Source organism: Trachypithecus francoisi, unplaced genomic scaffold (assembly GCF_009764315.1).
Source record: "Trachypithecus francoisi isolate TF-2019V2 unplaced genomic scaffold, Tfra_2.0 Lachesis_group6, whole genome shotgun sequence".
In the NCBI taxonomy this organism is placed as follows: Eukaryota; Metazoa; Chordata; class Mammalia; order Primates; family Cercopithecidae; genus Trachypithecus; species Trachypithecus francoisi.
Genome location: NW_022681471.1, coordinates 34365248 through 34385370, shown reverse-complemented (window position 1 = coordinate 34385370; position 20123 = coordinate 34365248). Strand labels below are relative to the sequence as shown.

Genomic DNA, 20123 nt, shown 5'->3' with positions numbered 1-20123 from the left:
ATACAATGGCATTGGCCATGCAATTCTTCCTGCTTTGTCCCTTTATCACACACTAACAGAATGTAGGATTAATTATCCACCTAATTCACTTGGGGGTGGGGTAGAGTTGCTGGATAAAGTACAAGACACTCAGTTCAATTCCAATTTCAGATAAACATACTAAAAATGTGTTCATTGTTTATCTGAAATTGGAATTGAACTGGGCATCCTATATTTTTAATTGCTAAATCTGGCAACCCTAGGTGGGGAAGAGGGAGGAGACTAGTAGATATAGGCACAGTTGTGAGATTTAAATACACCATGCGATGACAAGAGTAACCTTTACTGTCACGGGAATACTAAGGTTTTTTTTGGTGCAATGGTGTTTATTTTAGTGTCCAACACTTTTTTTTTTTTTGAAAATGCGTCAGTGCTCAAAGCTCAAAAATAATAAAATGTGGCTCACACCTATAATCCCTGCACTTTCGGAGGCAGAGAGGCAGGCAGATCACCTGAAGTCAGGAGTTCAAGACCAGTCTGGTCAACATGGCGAAACCCCATCTCCACTAAAAAATACAAAAGTTAGCCGGGCGTGGTGGCAGGCACCTGCAATCCCAGCTGTTTGGGAGGCTGAGGCATGAGAATCGCTTGAACCCGGGAGGTGGAGGTTGCAGTGAGCCAAGATCACGCCATTGTACTCCAGCCTAGGCAATAAGAGTGAAACTCCATCTCAAAAAAAAAGGGAAAAAAGAAAAAAATAGAAAAATGTAACAATATATTGTTTAGGGATACATGCATGTATGATGAAACTATTTTTGAAAACAAAAATTAAGGGAACAATAAGTGAAATCTGGGGTGGTAGTTACCTCTAAGGGAGCAGCAGTCAGATGGAATAAAGCACATAGTAGCTGCACTGGTATTAATGCTAATTCTCAGTTAATGTGGTGAGTGACAAGATGTATTTTTTTATGCTTCATAATTACATGTACACATTGCACATATCAAATACAGAATAACATTTTAAAAGATAAGTTAAAACAGAGACTTCAATAAGAAAATTAGCCTATGTGCAACATTTAACTGTATATACTTTCTGAAATAAATCCAGAATCCAAAAAGTAAGGTCAAAAGGCATTCTGAAATTTTACCAGTTGGCTAAAGATCATATCGAGCAATTAACAGATTCTAGAATGATTACTTGTCTGCTGTAATACATCTAACATAATTAAACTCTTTGGTTTGTGAAAATTTCATTTTTATTATTTGATGTCTACAGTGGTGAATCTTCAGTTTTTGTCTTTACTTGGAAAGATTACTGATTGTTCAGATATATTATACACCAAATTAAAGGAAAGAAAAACACCAGCTAGAGCATGCATTAAGTGATTAATTCAAACGAGATAGGCATAAACTTTAGGATTCCTAGAACAAAAAATCAGAAATCTGGTTTTTTTTGATTAATTTTTAAAAGTTAGATTTCTAACTCCTCCTTTGTAAAAATTATTACAGCAGTCTACAATATCCATCAGTAAGCAGAAAAATTCATCTTTAGCAAGTGCCAGTTGAGAGCAATAAGCTGAAGTTAGTGTTTACTGTAAATTTATTTAGTATTTTAAAGAACTTCTATAGTCTTATATAATTTTGTCTTGTAGAAATAGCCGGAGGGTCTATTCCAGAAAGCCTATCCAAATATGTCCTCTTCCCCCACTTACATACACACTTAGGTGCCCCTCCTCTGTGTTTCAAGGTTATCATATGCTTGTGTCTCTCATTGCAATTGTTACCTTATATTGAAATTATCTGTTATATTTTCGTCAGCTTATCAGATTATGACCTTTCTGTGGGCAAGGGCTGGATCTTTCTCACCCTTTATATTTCAGTGCCCGAAAGTGCCTGGCGCATGGTAGATAACCAATAAGGATTTGTTGACTGAATGAAGGGACCTAAAGGCTCAACTAATACAACTCCTTCATTTTACAGGTGTGGAAACTGAGGTTTAAAGAGATTGTGACTTTAGAAATAGAAACAAGACCACAGAGATTGTCTGTTCCAGCCTTCTGCAATATCCCTATTGAGACATCATTGAGTTTCTGTTTTAATACTTTATCAAGGAGGCAGCTCATTGCTTTTTGTAAACTCAAGTTGGTACTGAGATTGTTAGGTTGAACAAAAGCCTATCTCTTTGTAATTTCTACCCTTAGTCCTAGTTCTGCTGCATGATGCTTCAAACATTTGAAAACAACTACTTTTCTTCCTTATCTTCTTCTGGTTAGCCATCCTTAGTTCTTTATATCATTCCACTCAGTTTCTAGATAGTTCTTTATATCATTCCACTCAGTTTCTAGAACATTCATCAAATTGATTTCTCTTTTGAATATGTTCTATTTCATCAGTGGTCCTTTTAAAATGACTCTCAAAAAGTATATGATGTTCCTAAGTGTGCTTTTATCAGTAAGAAGTAGAATAGAATTTACCATTCCCCTTGCTCTGGACATGATAGTTCTGATAATTCAGCCTAAAAACATAGTAGTTTTGGCAGCCATATCACAGTCTTTGTCTGAGCAATCAACCAAAATACCTAAGTGTTTTCACATGATTTGCTGTTAAGCCATGTGTCTCCCATCATGCATTTTACATTTATCCCTACTACATTTCATACTGTTAAGATTTGACCCATTGTTCTAGCCCATTGAAATATTTTGGTTGCCGGTTGCAGTGGCTCATACCTGTAATCCCAGCACTTTGGGAGGCTGAGGCAGAAGGACTGCTTGAGCCTGGGAGGTCGAGGCTGCAGTGAACCATGATCGTGCCACTGCACTCCAGCCTGGGCAGCAGAGCAAGACCCTGTCTCCAAAAAAAAAAAAAAGGAAGTATTTTGGGGTCCTGTCAGCCAGTATATTACCTGTCTCTCCCAACTTTGTGTTATCTGTAAATTTAGTAGATATGCCGTCAGTGTCCTCATCCAAGACATTAGTAAGAACATCAGGTAGGGTAGAAAATTTAGTGCTTAAAACCAGATTTTTGTGTGTATACAATATTCCCTTTTATTCTAGGCTGGTAACCCTATCGGAAAAGGAAATTAGGTTAATCTTGCATGATTGGCTTCCGTGAATGCTTGCTGACTCTTAATGAGTATCTTTTCCCCTTGCATAGGGCCCTTAAACAATTAAACAGTGCTTAAGAAATTTGTTTGGAATTGACATTAAATCAATCTGTCTGTAGTTGGTGGCATCTAGGCATCTACCTGCTTTACAGAGTTGACTGTTAGTGTTTTCTTTACATCATCCCCTTCCATTCCCCTGATTCTTCAAAGATTTTAGGTGGAAATTGAGCTCTGTAAATTCTCAGATACACTCGGACATAATTTGGGAGAGTAGAATGGAAGTCACCTATAATATTAATGTTAGGTACTTTTATTTCCTTGAATGCTTTGGGATTCAGTTTCCTCATTCTACAATTTGTTTTTCCCTTTCTGGTTTGACTATCAGTAATCTTAATAGAATAAAAAGTTGAGATAGCCTTTTACATTATAATAATGTATACTTATCCATATATAAGTAGACCTGCACTTTATATTTGTTGTGCTTGTTCTGAGTATAAATTAAAGAAAATCTTTGTCTCCAGTATTTTTTTAAATCTTAGCACATTCTGAGTGCCAGCCTTTCTGATAATGTTCTTACAGGTTTTTGCAATTTTTCTTGGATATGTGCCCATTCCATCCTTCCAATCTCTCCTGCATGTTTTAAAAAAATATATTTCTTCTGACATGTCACCATGGAGATGTAATCAACAAAATTCCGACATGGGAAATTCTACAGCAACCTACTTTCTTTAACACATGAATTGCAAGAAATAAGAGAGATTGAAGGGGAACCTGCTGATTTATTGAAAGAGACATATCAACTGATTGTAATATACAGATCTTATTTGATTGACATAAACCAAATGTAAAAAAATTTGGGCAGTCTGGGAAGTCTGAATGTTATATAACAGTGTGTTATATGTAATATATATCTCTTAATATAATATATTGTATATAATAAGGAATTGTTAAATTTTATAATAGTGTTGTGGTTATGTTTTAAAAAGAAATCTTTGTCCTTTTTAGATGCATACTGAAATATTTATGGTTAAAAATGAAATGGTTTCTGGGATTTGCTTCAAAATAATCTGGCTGAGGGGTGGAAGAGGAGTACTGATATTGATCATTGTTGAACATGATCAACATGTTGTACATTTGGGTTTATAATATTATTCTCTCAATTTTGTATATATTTGAAATAGCCATACGTAAATGTTGGAAAAACTCCCCCTAAATATTTATTGTCACATAGATTTTTACTGGCAGATTTGGGACTAAAACTCAGGTCTCCTGTTTCCGCTCTTTTGTTTTATTGTGTAAAATTATAGCTCTTGTACTTTCAGATTGATGTCATGTTGTCCTTTCAGTCTCTGGGACCCCAGACTTTCCCTGAGAAATTTGTGGTGGTACTTCTAGATAAATTAAGGCCTTACTAAAGGGCCACAGTTTCACTTGACTGGCTACCTACCTATGTGAAACCATAAGGGACATTAGACTTACTAGTGTAGAGAGGCTGCATGGGTTATTAGAACCAGCAAAGAAACTTGGGTCCTAGTCTTCACTAGGTCTTAGCATAAGTTCTAAGATGGCAGGGACCATGTCTGTTTTGTTCACTACTTTATACCCAATACCTGGGACCATGCCTGGTACATGGAAACAATCAGTAAATGTTGAATTAATGGATTAATTTAACCCATGGCATCATTTCCCTCACATGTAAAATGAGACAGTTGGTCTAAATGATACTTACGTTTCCTTCAGATACTAAAAAAAAAGTACTCTTGCCTTCTGACTGATTTTTTAAAAATCCTTTTAGGATTTTAAAAAGGATTACTGTGAATGTCTTTAACACTAGGTAACATCAGTAGGTAATATGCTCACTTTGAATAACTGTGATAGAAAAACCACAGTTGTTATATTGTATCAAAATCTTTTTAAAAATAGACTACTGTTATATATTTTCTGTCAAATTGGTATTTATTTCTATAAAGTACATGGATACCATTCTCAACATACTGAATTAGGGAGTCAGGTTTAGCAAGTTCCAAAGTGTAGCCATCTAAGAGGGTTACTAAAATGTTCCCTTTGTTTGCATACTTGTACTTTTTGCTTCAGTTGTATTGAATGCAGTACTATTATGTCAGAGTTTATAAAGAATTTGACATTTTGCTTCCCATGGAAAAATCAGTGGGCAACTTTTGGTTAAGTTGCAGTTACTGTCATCTTATCAATGACTAGGCCCCTGTCATTGGGAATAATGACCTTATTATGAAATTTTGCTTCAGGTATCTGAAGGTTATCACTTAATCAGGTCAGAGTTTATTAAAGAAAACTAATTCCTATACCGTTTTATAAAATCACCAGAACAGTGTTTTGAAGTCATGTACATTTTTTGAAATAGTGATTTTATATATATATAATATATCTAATTTTTTTTTTTTTTGAGATGGAGTCTTGCTCTGTTGCCCAGGCTTTAATGCAGTGGCGTGATCTCAGCTCATTGCAACCTCTGCCTCCCGGTTCAAGTGATTCTCCTGCCTCAACCTCCTGAGTATACTGGGACTACAGGTGTGCACCACCACACCGGGCTAATTTTTTTTTTTTTTTTTTTTTTTTTTTTTGGTAGAGATGGGATTTGCCACATTGGCCAGGCTGGTCTCAAACTCCTGACCTCAGACAATCTGCCCGCCTCGGCCTCCCGAAGTGCTGGGATTACAGGCATGAGCCACCATGCCTGGCCAAAAAAATTTCTATAATTAAAATGCTAAATGAAGAGGGACTGGAGAAAGCATGTAATAAACTATTTCGTATTCAGACATGAGCTTTGTTAATATAAACTAAATGTTACCTAGTGTATGAAAATAATTGTCTTTCTTTTTTTTTTTTTTTTTTTTTTTGAGGCAGAGTCTTGCTCTGTCGCCAGGCTGGAGTGCAGTGGTGCGATCTCGGCTCACTGCAAGCTCTGCCTCCCAGGTTCACGCCATTCTCCTGCCTCAGCCTCCCGAGTAGCTGGGACCACGGGCACCCACCACCACGCGTGGCTAATTTTTTGTATTTTTAGTGGAGACGGGGTTTCACTGTGTTAGCCAGGATGGTCTCGATCTGACCTCATGATCTGCCCACCTCGGCCTCCCAAAGTGCTGGGATTACAGGCGTGAGCCACTGCGCCCAGCCGAAAATAACTTTCTAATAGAAAACAGGATATAACACATTAAAATGTTCTATTTATATTGAAAGTTGCTGAAGTACTAATCTTAAAATTATCTTTATATTCAAAACCTAAGTGGAAGACACACTAAATAATTTTAGTATTTGATCTGTAAGCCATGTGGGTTTTTTAGTAGAATATCAGTACTTATTTGAATCAGAATTTATTTTGAAGCTGTTTCAGATGTTGCTTTTTATGTTTAAATTCAATTCCTGCATTGATAGACACTGTCTTCAATTTCAGAAACTATGTTGCAAAATCAAAAATTTGCTGTTTTTGACATTAGGCAATGATTTTTTGGATTTAACCCCAAAAGCATAGGCAACAAAAGCAAAAATACACAAATGAGATTGTGTCAGACTAAAATTGGTCTGATAAAATTGCACAGCAAGGGAAACAACAGTGAAAAGACAACCTACAGATTGGGAGAAAATATTTGCAAAGCATATGATATGGTTTAGATGTTTTGTCCCCTCCAATTCTCATGTTGAAATGTGACCTTCAGTATTGGAGGTGGGCCTGGTGAGAGGTGTTTCAGTCATGGGGCAGATCCCTCATGAATGTCTTGGTGCTGTCCTCACAATGAATGACTTCTTGGCCTGAGTTCACGCAAGATCTGGTTGTTTAAAAGTGTGTGGCATCTCCTCCCCCACTTTCTTCCTGTCTTGCTATGTGATGCACCCCTTTGCATACCATGATTGGAAGCTTCCTGAGGCCCTCACCAGGAGCAGATGCTGGTACCACTCTTCTTGTACAGCCTGCAAAACCATGAGTTAAAATAATAAACCTTTTTTTTTTTTAGACGGAGTCTCGCTCTGTCGCCAGGCTGGAGTGTGGGGGCGCAATGTCGGCTCACTAAAACCTCCAACTTCCTGGTTCAAGGGATTCTCCTGCCTCAGCCTCCCCGAGTAGCTGGGATTACAGGCATGCAGCACCATACCCAGCTAATTTTTGTATTTTTGGTAGAGACGAGTTTTCACCATATTGGCCAGGATGGTCTAGATCTCCTGACCTCGTGATCCACCCACCCCAGCCTCCCAAAGTGCTGGAATTACAGGCATGAGCCACTGTGCCCGGCCTAAACTCTTTTTTTTTTTTTTTTTTTTTTTTAAGTTACTCAGCCTTAGGTATTTATTTATAGCAATGCAAATGGACTAACACCATACATCTGTTAAGGGATTAATACCCACAGAATGTAAGGAATTCAGACAACTCAGTAGCCAGAAAACAACCCAATTTTAAAATGGGCAGAGGACCTGAACAGACATTTCTCAAAGGAAGACATACAGACAAATGGCCAACATAAGAACGGAATCGTGTCATATGTGGCAATATGGATAAACCTAGAAGACATTATGTTAGTGAAATAAACCGGGCATAGGAAGACTGCTACTGTATAATCTCACTATATGTGGAATGTAAAAATGATGAACTCATAGAAGCAGAGAGTAGAATGGTGGTTGCCAGGGGTTGGGGGAGTAGGGAGCAGCTGGGGAACGGGAAAATATTGGTCAAAGGGTTCAAAGTTTTAGTTAGACAGGAGGAATAAGTTCTGGAGAACTATTGCACAGCATGATGACTATAATAATTATGTTTCAAAATTGCTGAGAGAGTAAAATTTGAATGTTCTCACCACAAAAAAGATCAGTATGTAAAGTGAAGAATTTATTAATTTGGTTGATTTAAAGATTACCATATTGTAATTAGTATTAATATGTTGGAAGTTTGAGTTTTGTTTTGTGTCTGCTGTTAGGTGAGCAAGGAAGCCTAGCCCTTGAAAGTTATATTTTTGTTCAACTTTGTAAGAAGCATATTTATTTTTTTAAATATTTATTGATCAGATAGTAAATGCATCAGAAATATTTGATTTAAAGGTGCCCTATGATGAAAGCTTTGGAAAGGAAAAGTGAACTTTTGAAGCTCTCATTTTGGTTTGTCAGGTTTTCTTTAAAGTGGTACATACCACCAGTGCTCAAATACGTCTACATGTAACTTCAGAGTTTTCTGAAAAATTTTCCATGTATGTGTTGTTTAATAATTTTTTTTATGTAGATATTTGAACTTTCTCTGGGAAAAATTACCTTAATATGTAAAAAGGATAAATCTAATTTACCCCATTTAGTATCTACAGAATATTTTGAAGAAATATTTTTCGATTTTTCTTTTTTTATTTCTTTTTTTTAGCTCCCTACTATATCACTGGAGAAAAAAATATTTTTCTAGTTAACTAGATGTAGCATTTCTGGGTATGTACATGTATGTCAGATTATATCCATGTTTTATATAATATATTTCAACTTTAAGGGAAATTAGAGGATATAATATTTAGATCATTAATCATGGTACAAATTATATCTTCACTCTCAAACTAATGAAGGGTCTTAAGACAAAATTCCCTGAAATTATAGGAACTCTAAAATCCCTTGCTTAAGATATTTCTGCTAGTTAATGGGAGAGCTAAGAGTAGAACTTAATTTTCTTGACATCTAGTTCCCCATTTCTCCCTCCCATCCCCAAACTTGAACATGAATAGTTGTTTTCTTTAGTCACATAAACACTGAAATAGTCTACTGTTATTGTCTCTACTTTGACATTAGAGACTTATTTACAGAGAATTATTGAGTTGTCTAAGGATACTGAAGATTAATAACACCTCACTTATCTGGTGGCCACTTCTGTGGTAATGACAGTTCTCAAGATACAGCTGAAAACAAGAAGTAAGCATTTTAAAAGCCTCTGAACAGTTCAATTAAAAAAAAAGTGCCACACAAAATAAGGTTATGTACATAAAGTCTCATGGGGAGACCCTTAGGATCCCTAGATTCTCCCTTCACCATACAATTTCATATTAAGGAAATCTGATTTCCCAGCTCAATGCAGATGAGAAGCATAAGTGAGAAGGATGTTGGGAAGAAAGCTTTTAAATGCAGGCGCATGGCTGACTGTAATAAGCAACTGTTTATCGGCTGGGTGCGGTGGCTCATGCCTGTAATCCCAGCACTTGGAGAGGCTGAGGAAGGCGGATCGTCTGAGGTCAGGAGTTTGAGACTAGCCTGGCCAATGTGGTGAAACCCTGTCTCTACTAAAAATACAAAACTGAGCCGGGCGTGGGGGTGGGTACCCGTAATCCCAGCTACCTGGGAGTCTGAGGCAGGAGAATAGCTTGAACCTGGGAGGCGGGGGTTGCAGTGAGCCCAGATCATGCTGCTGCACTCCAGCCTGGGCAACAAGAGCAAAACTCCGTCTCAAAAAACAAAACAACAACAAAAGAAGTTACCACTTAAAGTGAGGAAGGAAATATAAAACTATAAAACACAGACATTCCAGGCATGGTAACCTAGGGTCCTTGAAGGCAAATAAATCTGCACTTTAGCATCCCTAAAGTGTATCAAAATATATAGTGTAGTATTGAGTGTGATAATTAAGAAGGAAAATTGTATATCCTTTGTTTAAGAAGATATTTTCAGGGAAAGAGTACTGAAACTATAAGGTTTAACCTACTCATGTACTTATTTACAAGCTGCTTTTGAGATTTTAAATTCAAAAATAGTTATATTATCAAAAATTTGGCACTCAAAAGCTTCATCTCTCTGGAAATTTTACATGTGGAACATTTCATTATTTCATTCCCTAACAGTGCCAAGGCAATTAGGTGTTAATTGTAGTTGTTAAAGGCAGGTCAGGATTCAGAGCCTTTGACTTAATCAGTTTAGTTCAATTCAAGAAGCAGCGCTAATTGCCTTTACTTTGGTGCTCATACACAGCTCCAGTTACAGTGTTTTCGTAATTATCTTCTTCTAAGTCCTTACCCAGAGAGGAGGCAATATTGTGAAGTGGTTGAGAGAATGGGCTGTGGAGTCAGGCTACCTAGGGTCAAATTCTGGCCCTACTGTTTACTAGCTGTACAATGTAAATGACCTAATCTGACTTAAGCCAGTTTTTTGTTCTGTAAAATAGAGAAAGTAATATAACCACCTAATAGGAGGACTGTGAGGACCAAAGAAGCTAAAACACGTTAAGTGTTACAGTTTTTGGCAAATGCTTAATAAATGATGGCCATTGTTTTATTATTATTATTTTTTCATTATACTTTAAGTTCTGGGATACATGTGCAGAACATGCAGGTTTGTTACGTAGATATACATGTGCCATGGTGGTTTGCTGCATCCATCACTCCATCACCTACATTAGGTATTTCTCCTAATGCTATCCCTCCCCTTGCCCCCCACCCCCCGACAGGCCCCAGTGTGTGATGTTCCCCTCCCTATGCCCATATGTTCTCATTGTTCAACTCCCACTTATGAGTGAGAATATGCAGTGCTTTATTATTTTCACAAGGCCCCTATTAGGGAAGTTTTGTGTGGTAATACTAATGTGTTTTATTGCTTCTTAGGGTGAAATGAATTGGTTTTTTTTCATCCTGGCACATGATACAAATCATTTTAGCCAACTTTACAAGTTATAAATATGCCTTCACTTTTTACTAGGCATTAATGTTTTATAAATGGATTTAGAAATTTGTCACCGAAGAATTCTACACTTACAGACTACCCTGTTAAAGACAGTTTTAGGCTTAATAGACTTGAAATTGTAGTAGTTTGAAATGTTCCTACCTGCCAAGGTCTTAACAACTTTGTAACATTTAAAATATACCTCAAACATGAGTGTCTTTTGTTACTAATTTTTTATTTAGTGATGTCACCCAGTTGCAAGCAGGATCCCATTTTAATCACCAGCTCAATATGATATGGCTTTTTCATGTTCCCTGTTGTTAAATGTGCTAGAACTTGACAGGCTGTGAGGGACCTTTGCTGTATTCAGAAATTGGTCTCAGGCTCCCCACTACTGACAGACTGCCAAAGTGCCTTTGAGAAACTTGGAGCATTTCAGAGCTGCTGAAGAGACTACACTATCATGTGTGCCCCATGTACTCACTTCATCCTCATAGCAGTTCTATGAAATAGATGGTTTTACCCCCTTTTGCAGAGGATGAGATCGAGGCTTGGAGAAATGATTTGATCACACATAGGATAAATAGTAGAAACAATATTGAAGCAAGGTTCATCTGCTCAAAAGTCTATATTTTACTGTCTCCTTGTCTCTCAAAAGGAAATAATAAATAACTCTGTATAGTTTGTACACAGTTACATGTAAAGCCCTACCAGAACCAATCTAGAGTATTTCCATGTGTGTCAGTAATTAACCAATAACTTTGATCCTTTGAATCAACAGCCAGAGAGTACTGTTTTTGAAACCAGTGACACACAAGAAATAAATGTGGCTTCCTGTTTTTTTTGTTTTTGTTTTTTTTTTTTGACAGACAGCTAAAAAAACTGTTCAGATATCTCAAGGTGTGAGGGTTGCTGGAAAGGCCAAGTTTCTTCCCTTCTCTACCTCATGTGGGGCTTAATTTTAAAATATCTTACCCTTCTTGCCTTTATGCCTTTGTTGCAGGTGATTGGCATTCTGAATTTGTACCACATGGAAATCTGTGCCCCTTAAAGGTTTTTCAGGCTAGGTGCAGTAGCTCACCCCTGTTATCCCAGCACTTTGGGAGGCTGAGGTGGGAGGATCGCTTGAAGCTAGGAATTCAAGACCAGCCTGGGCAACAAAGTGAGACCCCGTCTTAAAAAAAAAAAAAAAAAAACGGTTTTTCATCTTTGCTTTTTAATGTTGTTATTGTGTTTTGATTGCACTTGTGTTATTTAAGACATCGATTTGTGTGGAATCTTCTTTCTTTTTTTGAGTATGGATTAGCTTCAGTCCTAACTAATCAACTCTAGATAAACAGGATTTTGATACATCACAGTGTAAGTTTGTCAGGGGACCCAAATAATTAGCAATATATGTTTTCATTTCTGAAAATTGTTCTTTGTTAAACATATTTATATTGACCAGACATTGTAATTAAATGGGTGCTATTTTATGACAACTACTTTTTTTGTTTTCTAAACAAATTTAACCCCCTCCCCCAAACTAGAATTGTATCTCATTTATCTTTGTATCGCTAGTCTTGGTACATAGTAGGTAATTCATAAATGTCAGCTTTGGGTGTCTGGTTTTGTTTTTTGTTTTGAGACAAGGTCTCTCTCTCACCCAGGCTGGAGTGCAGTAGCAGAATCATGGCTCATGGCTCCTAGGCTCAAGTGATCCTCCTACATCAGCCTCCCAAGTAGCTAAGACTACAGGTGTGCAACCCCATGCCTGACTGGTTTATTTTTATTTTGTAGAGATGGGGTGTCACTATATTGTCTAGGCTGGTCTCAAACTCCTGAGATCAAGCGATTCTCCCGCCTTGGCCTCCCAAAGTGCTGGGATTACAGGTATGAGCCACTGCACCTAGCCCGTAAATGTTTGTTGAATAAAGGGATTAATTTTTTGTTACTCAAAAGTAATTTTTTTTAACAAACTAAGTTTTTATTAGAGGTCAAGGATTCCTCTACCAAATGTCATTACCCAATTTGGCATATAAAACATGTTAGTAGGACTCATTGCTTCTCTTGCTTGTGCTACAAAATATGACTTTCAGGAAAAGTCACTTAATCTCTTGGAATCTCAGTTTCTTGATCTGTAAAAAGAGGCTGTGTGATTAGATCATCTTGAAGGTGCCTTTCAATTCAAATTTGCATCATGTAATCATTAGATTTTACCAAAAAAATTAGGAATGGCATATTACTTATTTAAAACTTTCTTATTGCATAACCCCAAGGTATAACTAAGTAGCCTTATGCTTTGAAGCAGATATCAGACTATTCCTATTCAAAAAGATAATGTGGGGGAAGGGGTGAAATGGTGAAAAGTTACTTCTAAAAATTATTACATCCAGGCTGGGCATGGTGGCTCCCTCCTGTAATCTCAGCAATTTGGGAGGCGGAGGCGGGTGGATTGCTTGAGCCCAGGAGTTGGAGACCACCCTGAGCAATATGGCAAACCCCGTCTCTATACAAAAGTGGAGAAATCAGCTGGGCATGGTGGCACATGCCTGTAGTCCCAGTACTTGGGAGGCTGAGGTGGGAGGATTGCTTGAGCCCAGGAGGTTGAGGCTGCAGTGAGCCGTGATGGTGTCACTGCACTCAAGCCTGAGTAACAGAGTGAGACCCTGTCTCAAAAAAATATATATTACATCCAGAGAAGTCTGTTTAAGAACAGTCTTGCTCCAGTAGAAAAATGAGCAGAGAGCGGTACACAGTGGTTCGTTCCTGTAATCTCAGTACTTTGAGAGACTGAAATGAGAGGATTGCTTGAGCCCAAGAGTTCAAGACCAGCTGGGCAACATAGTGAGACATGTCTCTACAAAAAAAAAAATACAAAATATTAGCTGGGTGTGGTGGCACATGCCTGTAGTCCCAGCTACTCGGGAAACTGAGCCTGGAAGATCACTTGAGACCTGGAGATCGAGGCTGCAATGAGCCAAGATCACACCACTGCACTCTAGTCTGGGCAACAGCAAGACTCTGTCTTTAAAAAAAAAAGAAAAAGTAAAAACTGAGAACAAAAATGGGTATCTCTCTTCAAAAGCGATATGAATGTCTAATACATATGAACATTTTCATCCACACTGGAAATCAAAGTACACATTAAAACACCAATGAGATATACTTTTGCCTGTCAACTTGGTAAAAAAAAGTTTAAAATAACATTCATTTTTGGCGAGGGTATTAAGAAATAGGCATTCATAGAGCAGTAGGAGTGTAAACAGGTACAACTGTTACAGTTGGCAGTTTGAAAGTTTCTCAAATTTCTGGAAAGTTTGTATACTTCTGACCTCTAATCCCACTGCTAGATAAGCTTATTTTAAGGAAATGTATTATGGAGGTGCACAAATTTTCATTTATAAAGGTATTTGTTGTAGTGTTATGTCATATACACTGTATATACATATGAAGACAAAAGATACTCAAATCTCTAGGTGATAAGATTATGTATGAATCACGGTAATTTTCTTCTCTTTTTTTTTTTTTTTTTTGAGAGATGGAATCTTGCTCTTTCCCCCAAGCTGGAGTGCAGTGGCACAATCATGGCTCACTGCATTCTTGAACTCGTGGGCTACAGCAGTCCTCGTGCCTCAGCCTCCCAGGTAGCTGGGTCTACAGGCAGTAGCCACCACACCTGGATAATTTTTAAATTATTTGTAGAGACAGGTCTCATTCTGTTGACCAGACTGGTCTTCTCCACTTTTTTTTTCTTTTTCTTTTTGAGATGGAGTCTCACTCTGTCACTAGGACTGGGGTGCAGTGGCATGATCTCGGCTCACTGAAACCTCCACCTCCCGGTTCAAGTGATTCTCCTGCCTCAGCCTCCCAAGTAGCTGGGATTACAGGCACGTACCACGCCCGGCTAATTTTTGTATTTTTTGTGGAGGTGGAGTTTTGCCATATTCAGGCTGATCTTGAACTCCTGACCTCAGGTGATCCGCCCGGCTCAGCCTCCCAAAGTGCTGGGATTACAAGCATGAGCCACCGCGCCCAGCCTCTTCTCCACTTTTTGTTTTCCACATTTTCTGTATGCACATAAGACTTTTCAATCACAAAATATATATACACTTTTTAAATGTGGACTTGTCTGTAATAAGTGTATAGAAGTATTTCTCTTCTCATCTCCTCTATTCAACACCTCCTTACTTTTATTTCTGAACAGGTCTCCAGGAAAAGTTGGGCTTTCAACATTCAAGGTAAGTTGTGCTTTCTGAAAGTTATGTTTTTAGAAATTGTATACTTTTTATTTGTGTTTTTATGTAATTCTTCATTTTCTTGCTTTTGCTTTTTTTAACTTATTTTTTGTTCAGTAATATTGTCATTATGTCCTACTTGGTATAAATAGGTACTCTAGAAATACCTAATTAAATATTATGCTGTAAGGAAGGAACTGTAAGTATTTTTTAGATTCTACTAATTTTTACTTGTTATGATGTCTAGAATAAAAGAACGTGTGAGAGAGAGAGAGAAAAAGAGAGAGAGAGAGAGAGTGTGTGTGTGTGTGTGTGTGGTGTGTGTGTGTGTGTGTTGAAAAAGTAATACTCAGCCAGACATGGTGGTTCACACCTGTAATCTCAACACATTGGGAGGCTGAGGGGGCAGATCAGTTGAGGTCAGGAGTTTGACACTAGCCTGGCAACATGGTGAAACCCCGTCTCTACTAAAAAAACAAATGCAAAAATTATCCATGTGTGGTGGCGCAGACCTGTAGTCCCAGCTACTTGGGAGACTGAGGCAGGAGAATTGCTTGAACCCAGGAGATGGAGGCTGCAGTGAGCTGAGATCATGCCACTGCACTCCAGTCTGGGCAACAGAGCGAGACTCCACCTCACAAAAAAGCAAAAAATTAATACTTGTGTGACAAAAAATGTACAGTAACTGAAATACATGTATACTTCTTGTGGGCCCATGTACCATCACTATACATAAAAATCAATCCCAGCTTATATTCAGGCAGAGGAGTTTGGTATTGAGATATTATGCCACTCAGAGCCATTTTAAGTATAAGATATCATGAACAGAATTATTTATATCAGATAGAGTATATATTTTTTATGTATTTTGTATGTGTGTATTTATATGTATGTGTAATGTCAAACATGCTGTATTTTTTTCAGTTCCAGTATACTGACCTTCTGTTTATACACATTGGATACCAGTCTCTTTGATAAATTATTATATATTTATATGAAATATTCTACAGTAGTAGAAATGAATGAATTAGTTATATACAATGACATGGATGAATTTCAGCACTAGAGTGTTGAGTGGGGAGTAACTACTTATAGAAAAGCATATATAGTAACATTCCATTTATATTAAGTTCAAAAGCGTGCCAAACTAAAGAATATATTGTTTAGAGAATAGATTGTTTAGATATAAAAACATGGTAAAACTGAAAAATTACCAGGGAATGAGAAATACAATATTTAGGGTATTGGTCATTCTCTGAGGGGGAGACATTGTAATGGAAATGGAGAAGGATACACAAGAGACTTGAAAACTAATAATAATGTTCTTTTTCTTAAATTGAGTGCTTAAGAAAGGTTATATCATAACTCTTTTCTTATGTTAAAATTATTTTGTATTTACTTAATATTTAATAAAAACAGTCTTTAAAAGTAATAACGTGTAGGGTTGAAATTTACTCAGGACAAAAGGTATATGGTTGAAAATGTAGCTTTCCCCACCTCTCAAACTTCATATCCAGAGGCAATTACTGTTTTTGCTTGTAGGTCTTAAAAGCCATTTAGCTCTAAGATATTTTTATATTATAACAAATAGATTGGAGAATTTACTTTAACCCAGTAATTATAGATTGTCCTTAACTTGAATGAAATTAGATAACAAGTATACATATTTAGTAAATAAATATGAAGTTGGATATTCACTTTTTTAACTTTTTATTTTGAATAATTATAGATTCACAGGAAGCTTTAAAGATAATGCAGAAAGGTCCTGTATATTCTTCACCATTTCGCCAGTGGTTATAGCTTAATTATAGTACAATTTTAAAATGAGGAATTTAACATTAGTGCAATGTGAGTGTATAGTTCTGTGCCAATGTATGATATGTGTATGTTTGTATAACCAACACAATGAAGATGCAGAACTATTTCATCATCACAAAAATCTCCCTTGTACTACCCCTTTGTAACCACATCCACCACCTTCCCCATATCATCCCTAAATCTGTTTTCCATCTCTATAATTTTGTCACTTGAGGAATGTTCCATAAATGGAATTGTATACTATGTAACCTTATGAGATTGGTTGAAAGGGTCACGATCCATCCAAGTTGTTGTCTATATCAATGGTTTCTTTTTATTGCCGAGTAGTATTCTATGATAAACGTGTACTGAGGCTATTGAGTGCATATTATGAATAACAATACATTTATTAATACCATAATATAAAAGAAGGCTTGATATAGTTCTGATTGTTGGTGATTTTCCAGTCTGATGGAAGAGACATTTATACAAAAGGGCAATTTATGAGGTCTTGATGTTTGTAAAATAGAATAGATGTGTTAACTGCCACAAGGGTTTGGAGGAACGAGAGGTAGATAGAGTTGACGGTGAGAGCACTGTTACCTGGAATAGCAGAGAAAAGTTTCAGGGAGGAAATAGAACTTTCGCTGAGCTTTGAAAATTGGGAGAGGTTTGCATAGGTAGATAGAGAAAAATTGGGAAAGCATTGTAGTTAGGAAATAGTAGGGACTAATTAATATGCAAAAGCATGGGATTTACTGGGAGCATTGAAAGACTAGTGTGACCAGTGTAAAAGTTTTAGCAGTAGAGTATTGGAAAAGTAAATTGAGGCCAGATTGTGATGAGCCTTGAATGTCAGTTTACCTGATTTGATCATAATACTATGTATACATGCATTAAAACATCACATCGTACCCGGTAAATATGTATCATATAATGTGTCAATGAAAAATTAAATTGTAATTTAGAAAAGAGGCCGGGCGCAATGGCTCACGCTTGTAATCCCAGCACTTTGGGAGGCTGAGACGGGCAGATCACCTGAGGTCAGGAGTTAGAGACCACCTGGCCAACATAGTGAAACTCCATCTTTACTAAAAATACAAAAGTTAGCCACGCATGGTGCCACACGCCTGTAATCCCAGCTACTTGGGAGACTGAGGCAGGAGAATCACTTGGACCTGAGAGGCTGAGGTTGCAGTGAGTCAAGATTGCACCACTGTACTCCACCCTGGGTGATAGAGTGAGACTCTGTCTCAAGTTAAAAAAAATTTAGAAAAGAACTCTGATCTTTAAAGTTTTGAAGCAGGATATTTTTGGGTTTCTTTCTTTTCTTTCTTTTTTCTTTATTTATTTATTTTTTTTTTTTTTATGGAGTCTCACTCTGTCACCCAGGCTGGAGTACAGTGATGGAGTCTTGGCTCACTGCAACCTCTGCCTCCTGGGTTCAAGCAGTTCTCCTGCCTCAGCCTCCCGAGTAGCTGGGATTATAGGTGCCAGCCACCACACCCAGCCAATTTTTGTAGTTTTGGTAGAGACGGGATTTCGCCATGTTGGCCACACTGGTCTCAAATGACCTCAAGTGATCTGCCCATCTCGACATCCCAAAGTGCTGGGATTATAGGCGAGAGCCACTGGGCCCGACCAGGATATTTTTGGTTTTTGAAGGTCTCACTCTGTCACCCAGGCTAGAATGCAGTGGCACAATCACAGCTCACTATAACCTTGAACTCCTGGTCTCAGTGACTCCTCCCACCTGAGATTCCCAAGTAGTTAGGACTACAGACTCAAACCCCACACCCAGCTATTTTATTTTATTTTTATTTTTTAGAGACAGGGTCCTGCTAGGTTGTCCAGACTGGTCTGAAACTCATGGCCTCAAGCCATCCCCCTCCTTTGGCCTCCCAAAGCATTGGGATTACATGAATGAGTCACTGTGCCAGGCCTAAACTGGGATATTTAAAAAGTCAATTTTTATATGTCTTACAGCTGTGCTGCCCAAGGTTTTTTGTTGTTGTTGTTTTGTTTGTTTTGTTTGGCTGGGGAATTAAGAAAACTGGTGGAAGGTTAGAAGAAAGTTTGGAGGAAAAAGACTTAGGTGCAAAGAAAGCTGTCAGGCAGTTAAAATGTCAAGACATGAGACTCTGATAAAGGGAACAGCATTGAAAGGAATGGATGTATGGCTATGACAGTGATTTAAGGATTACTTTTTAAAACAATTTTCTCAGCAAGAAAAGACTGGAAGTCACATTTCTAAGTTTTTCTTTTTTAAAACAAATTTCACTTTAGTAGCTTCCCTTCCCTTACTACTAAAAATTGCAAGTTACCTGAATTTTTCTATAATTAATGTTTTTAGCTTAATGTTCTTTAGTAGGTAATAAGATTTCTGTGAGTGTAGATCACTTTCATACGAATAGTTTGTTGGGTGTGCTTATTAAAATTAAAAAGCTGAAATCTTATAACCAAATACTGCAGGGGGGTTATAGACAGCTCTATAATATCCAACATAGATGGAGGTAACTGTGATGTGAATTGCTGAAAATTGAATAAGCTACCATACCTTTTAAGGAAGCAAATTTTTGATACTGTGATAGATAGGAGTTAGAGAAATTGCCTAATAGTAAGGAAGCTGGGATTTAGTAAGTACTGCATTTAATAATGAGTCAGAACATCACCAGAAGTAGGTAATGTACTGTCTCAAGTATAGCTAAGTTGGCGTTGGTTGTCTATGGACACATGCTTGGCTTGCATTCCTTTGTCCCAAAAGCCTGATCAAGGTGTTAGAAGGACCTGGACCTTATACATCACTGAGAGAGAATCATAGTTGACTATATATCCTAAGTCTGATTTTATTAAGAAGTCTTCTCTGGAGATCAGGCCCTCTGGTAGGTGCCATGTCGCTCCTTTAAACTTGTGACTTAAAACAGCAGAGTACCTTAGGAGTTACTATCTTTTAAAAGTTCAGACTCCAAGAGAGTTTTGTTAAAGCCAAATAAAATAGAAGTCTAATCACTGCTTGGCAGTTTTGGCTAGTGTAGGAATGTTAATCTTTTTAAGTAAATAATTGAAACAAATTAGGCCGAGTGCAGTGACTCACGCCTGTAATACCAACACTTTGGGATGCTAAGGTGGGAGGATCACTGCATTCTAGCCTGGGCAACTGCGAGACCCTGCCTCTAAAAATCAATCAGTTAATCAAATTGAGGTCCAAAGATTATTAATGTGTAATTTTATGTAGCTTAATTTAGGGAAAATATCCACAGAATTATGTTGTACAATGCTTCTGATTTTCCTACTGATAAACAGTTACTAGAAAATAATTGGATAAAAATAGTGGGACAGTTGAAGGTTATTTTGCATCAACTGTTATTTATTTTTTATTTTTTCCTGTG

General features: G+C 37.4%; 1 protein-coding gene across 1 annotated transcript in view; it reads left to right on the top strand.

The window, feature by feature from the left end:
* WDR44 (WD repeat domain 44) overlaps positions 1–20123 on the top strand; it is a 102187-nt gene that overhangs the window by 16948 nt on the left and 65116 nt on the right. Inside the window, 1 exon segment of the mRNA XM_033201000.1 lies at positions 14907–14940. Coding sequence (XP_033056891.1) covers positions 14907–14940 — 34 coding nt within the window.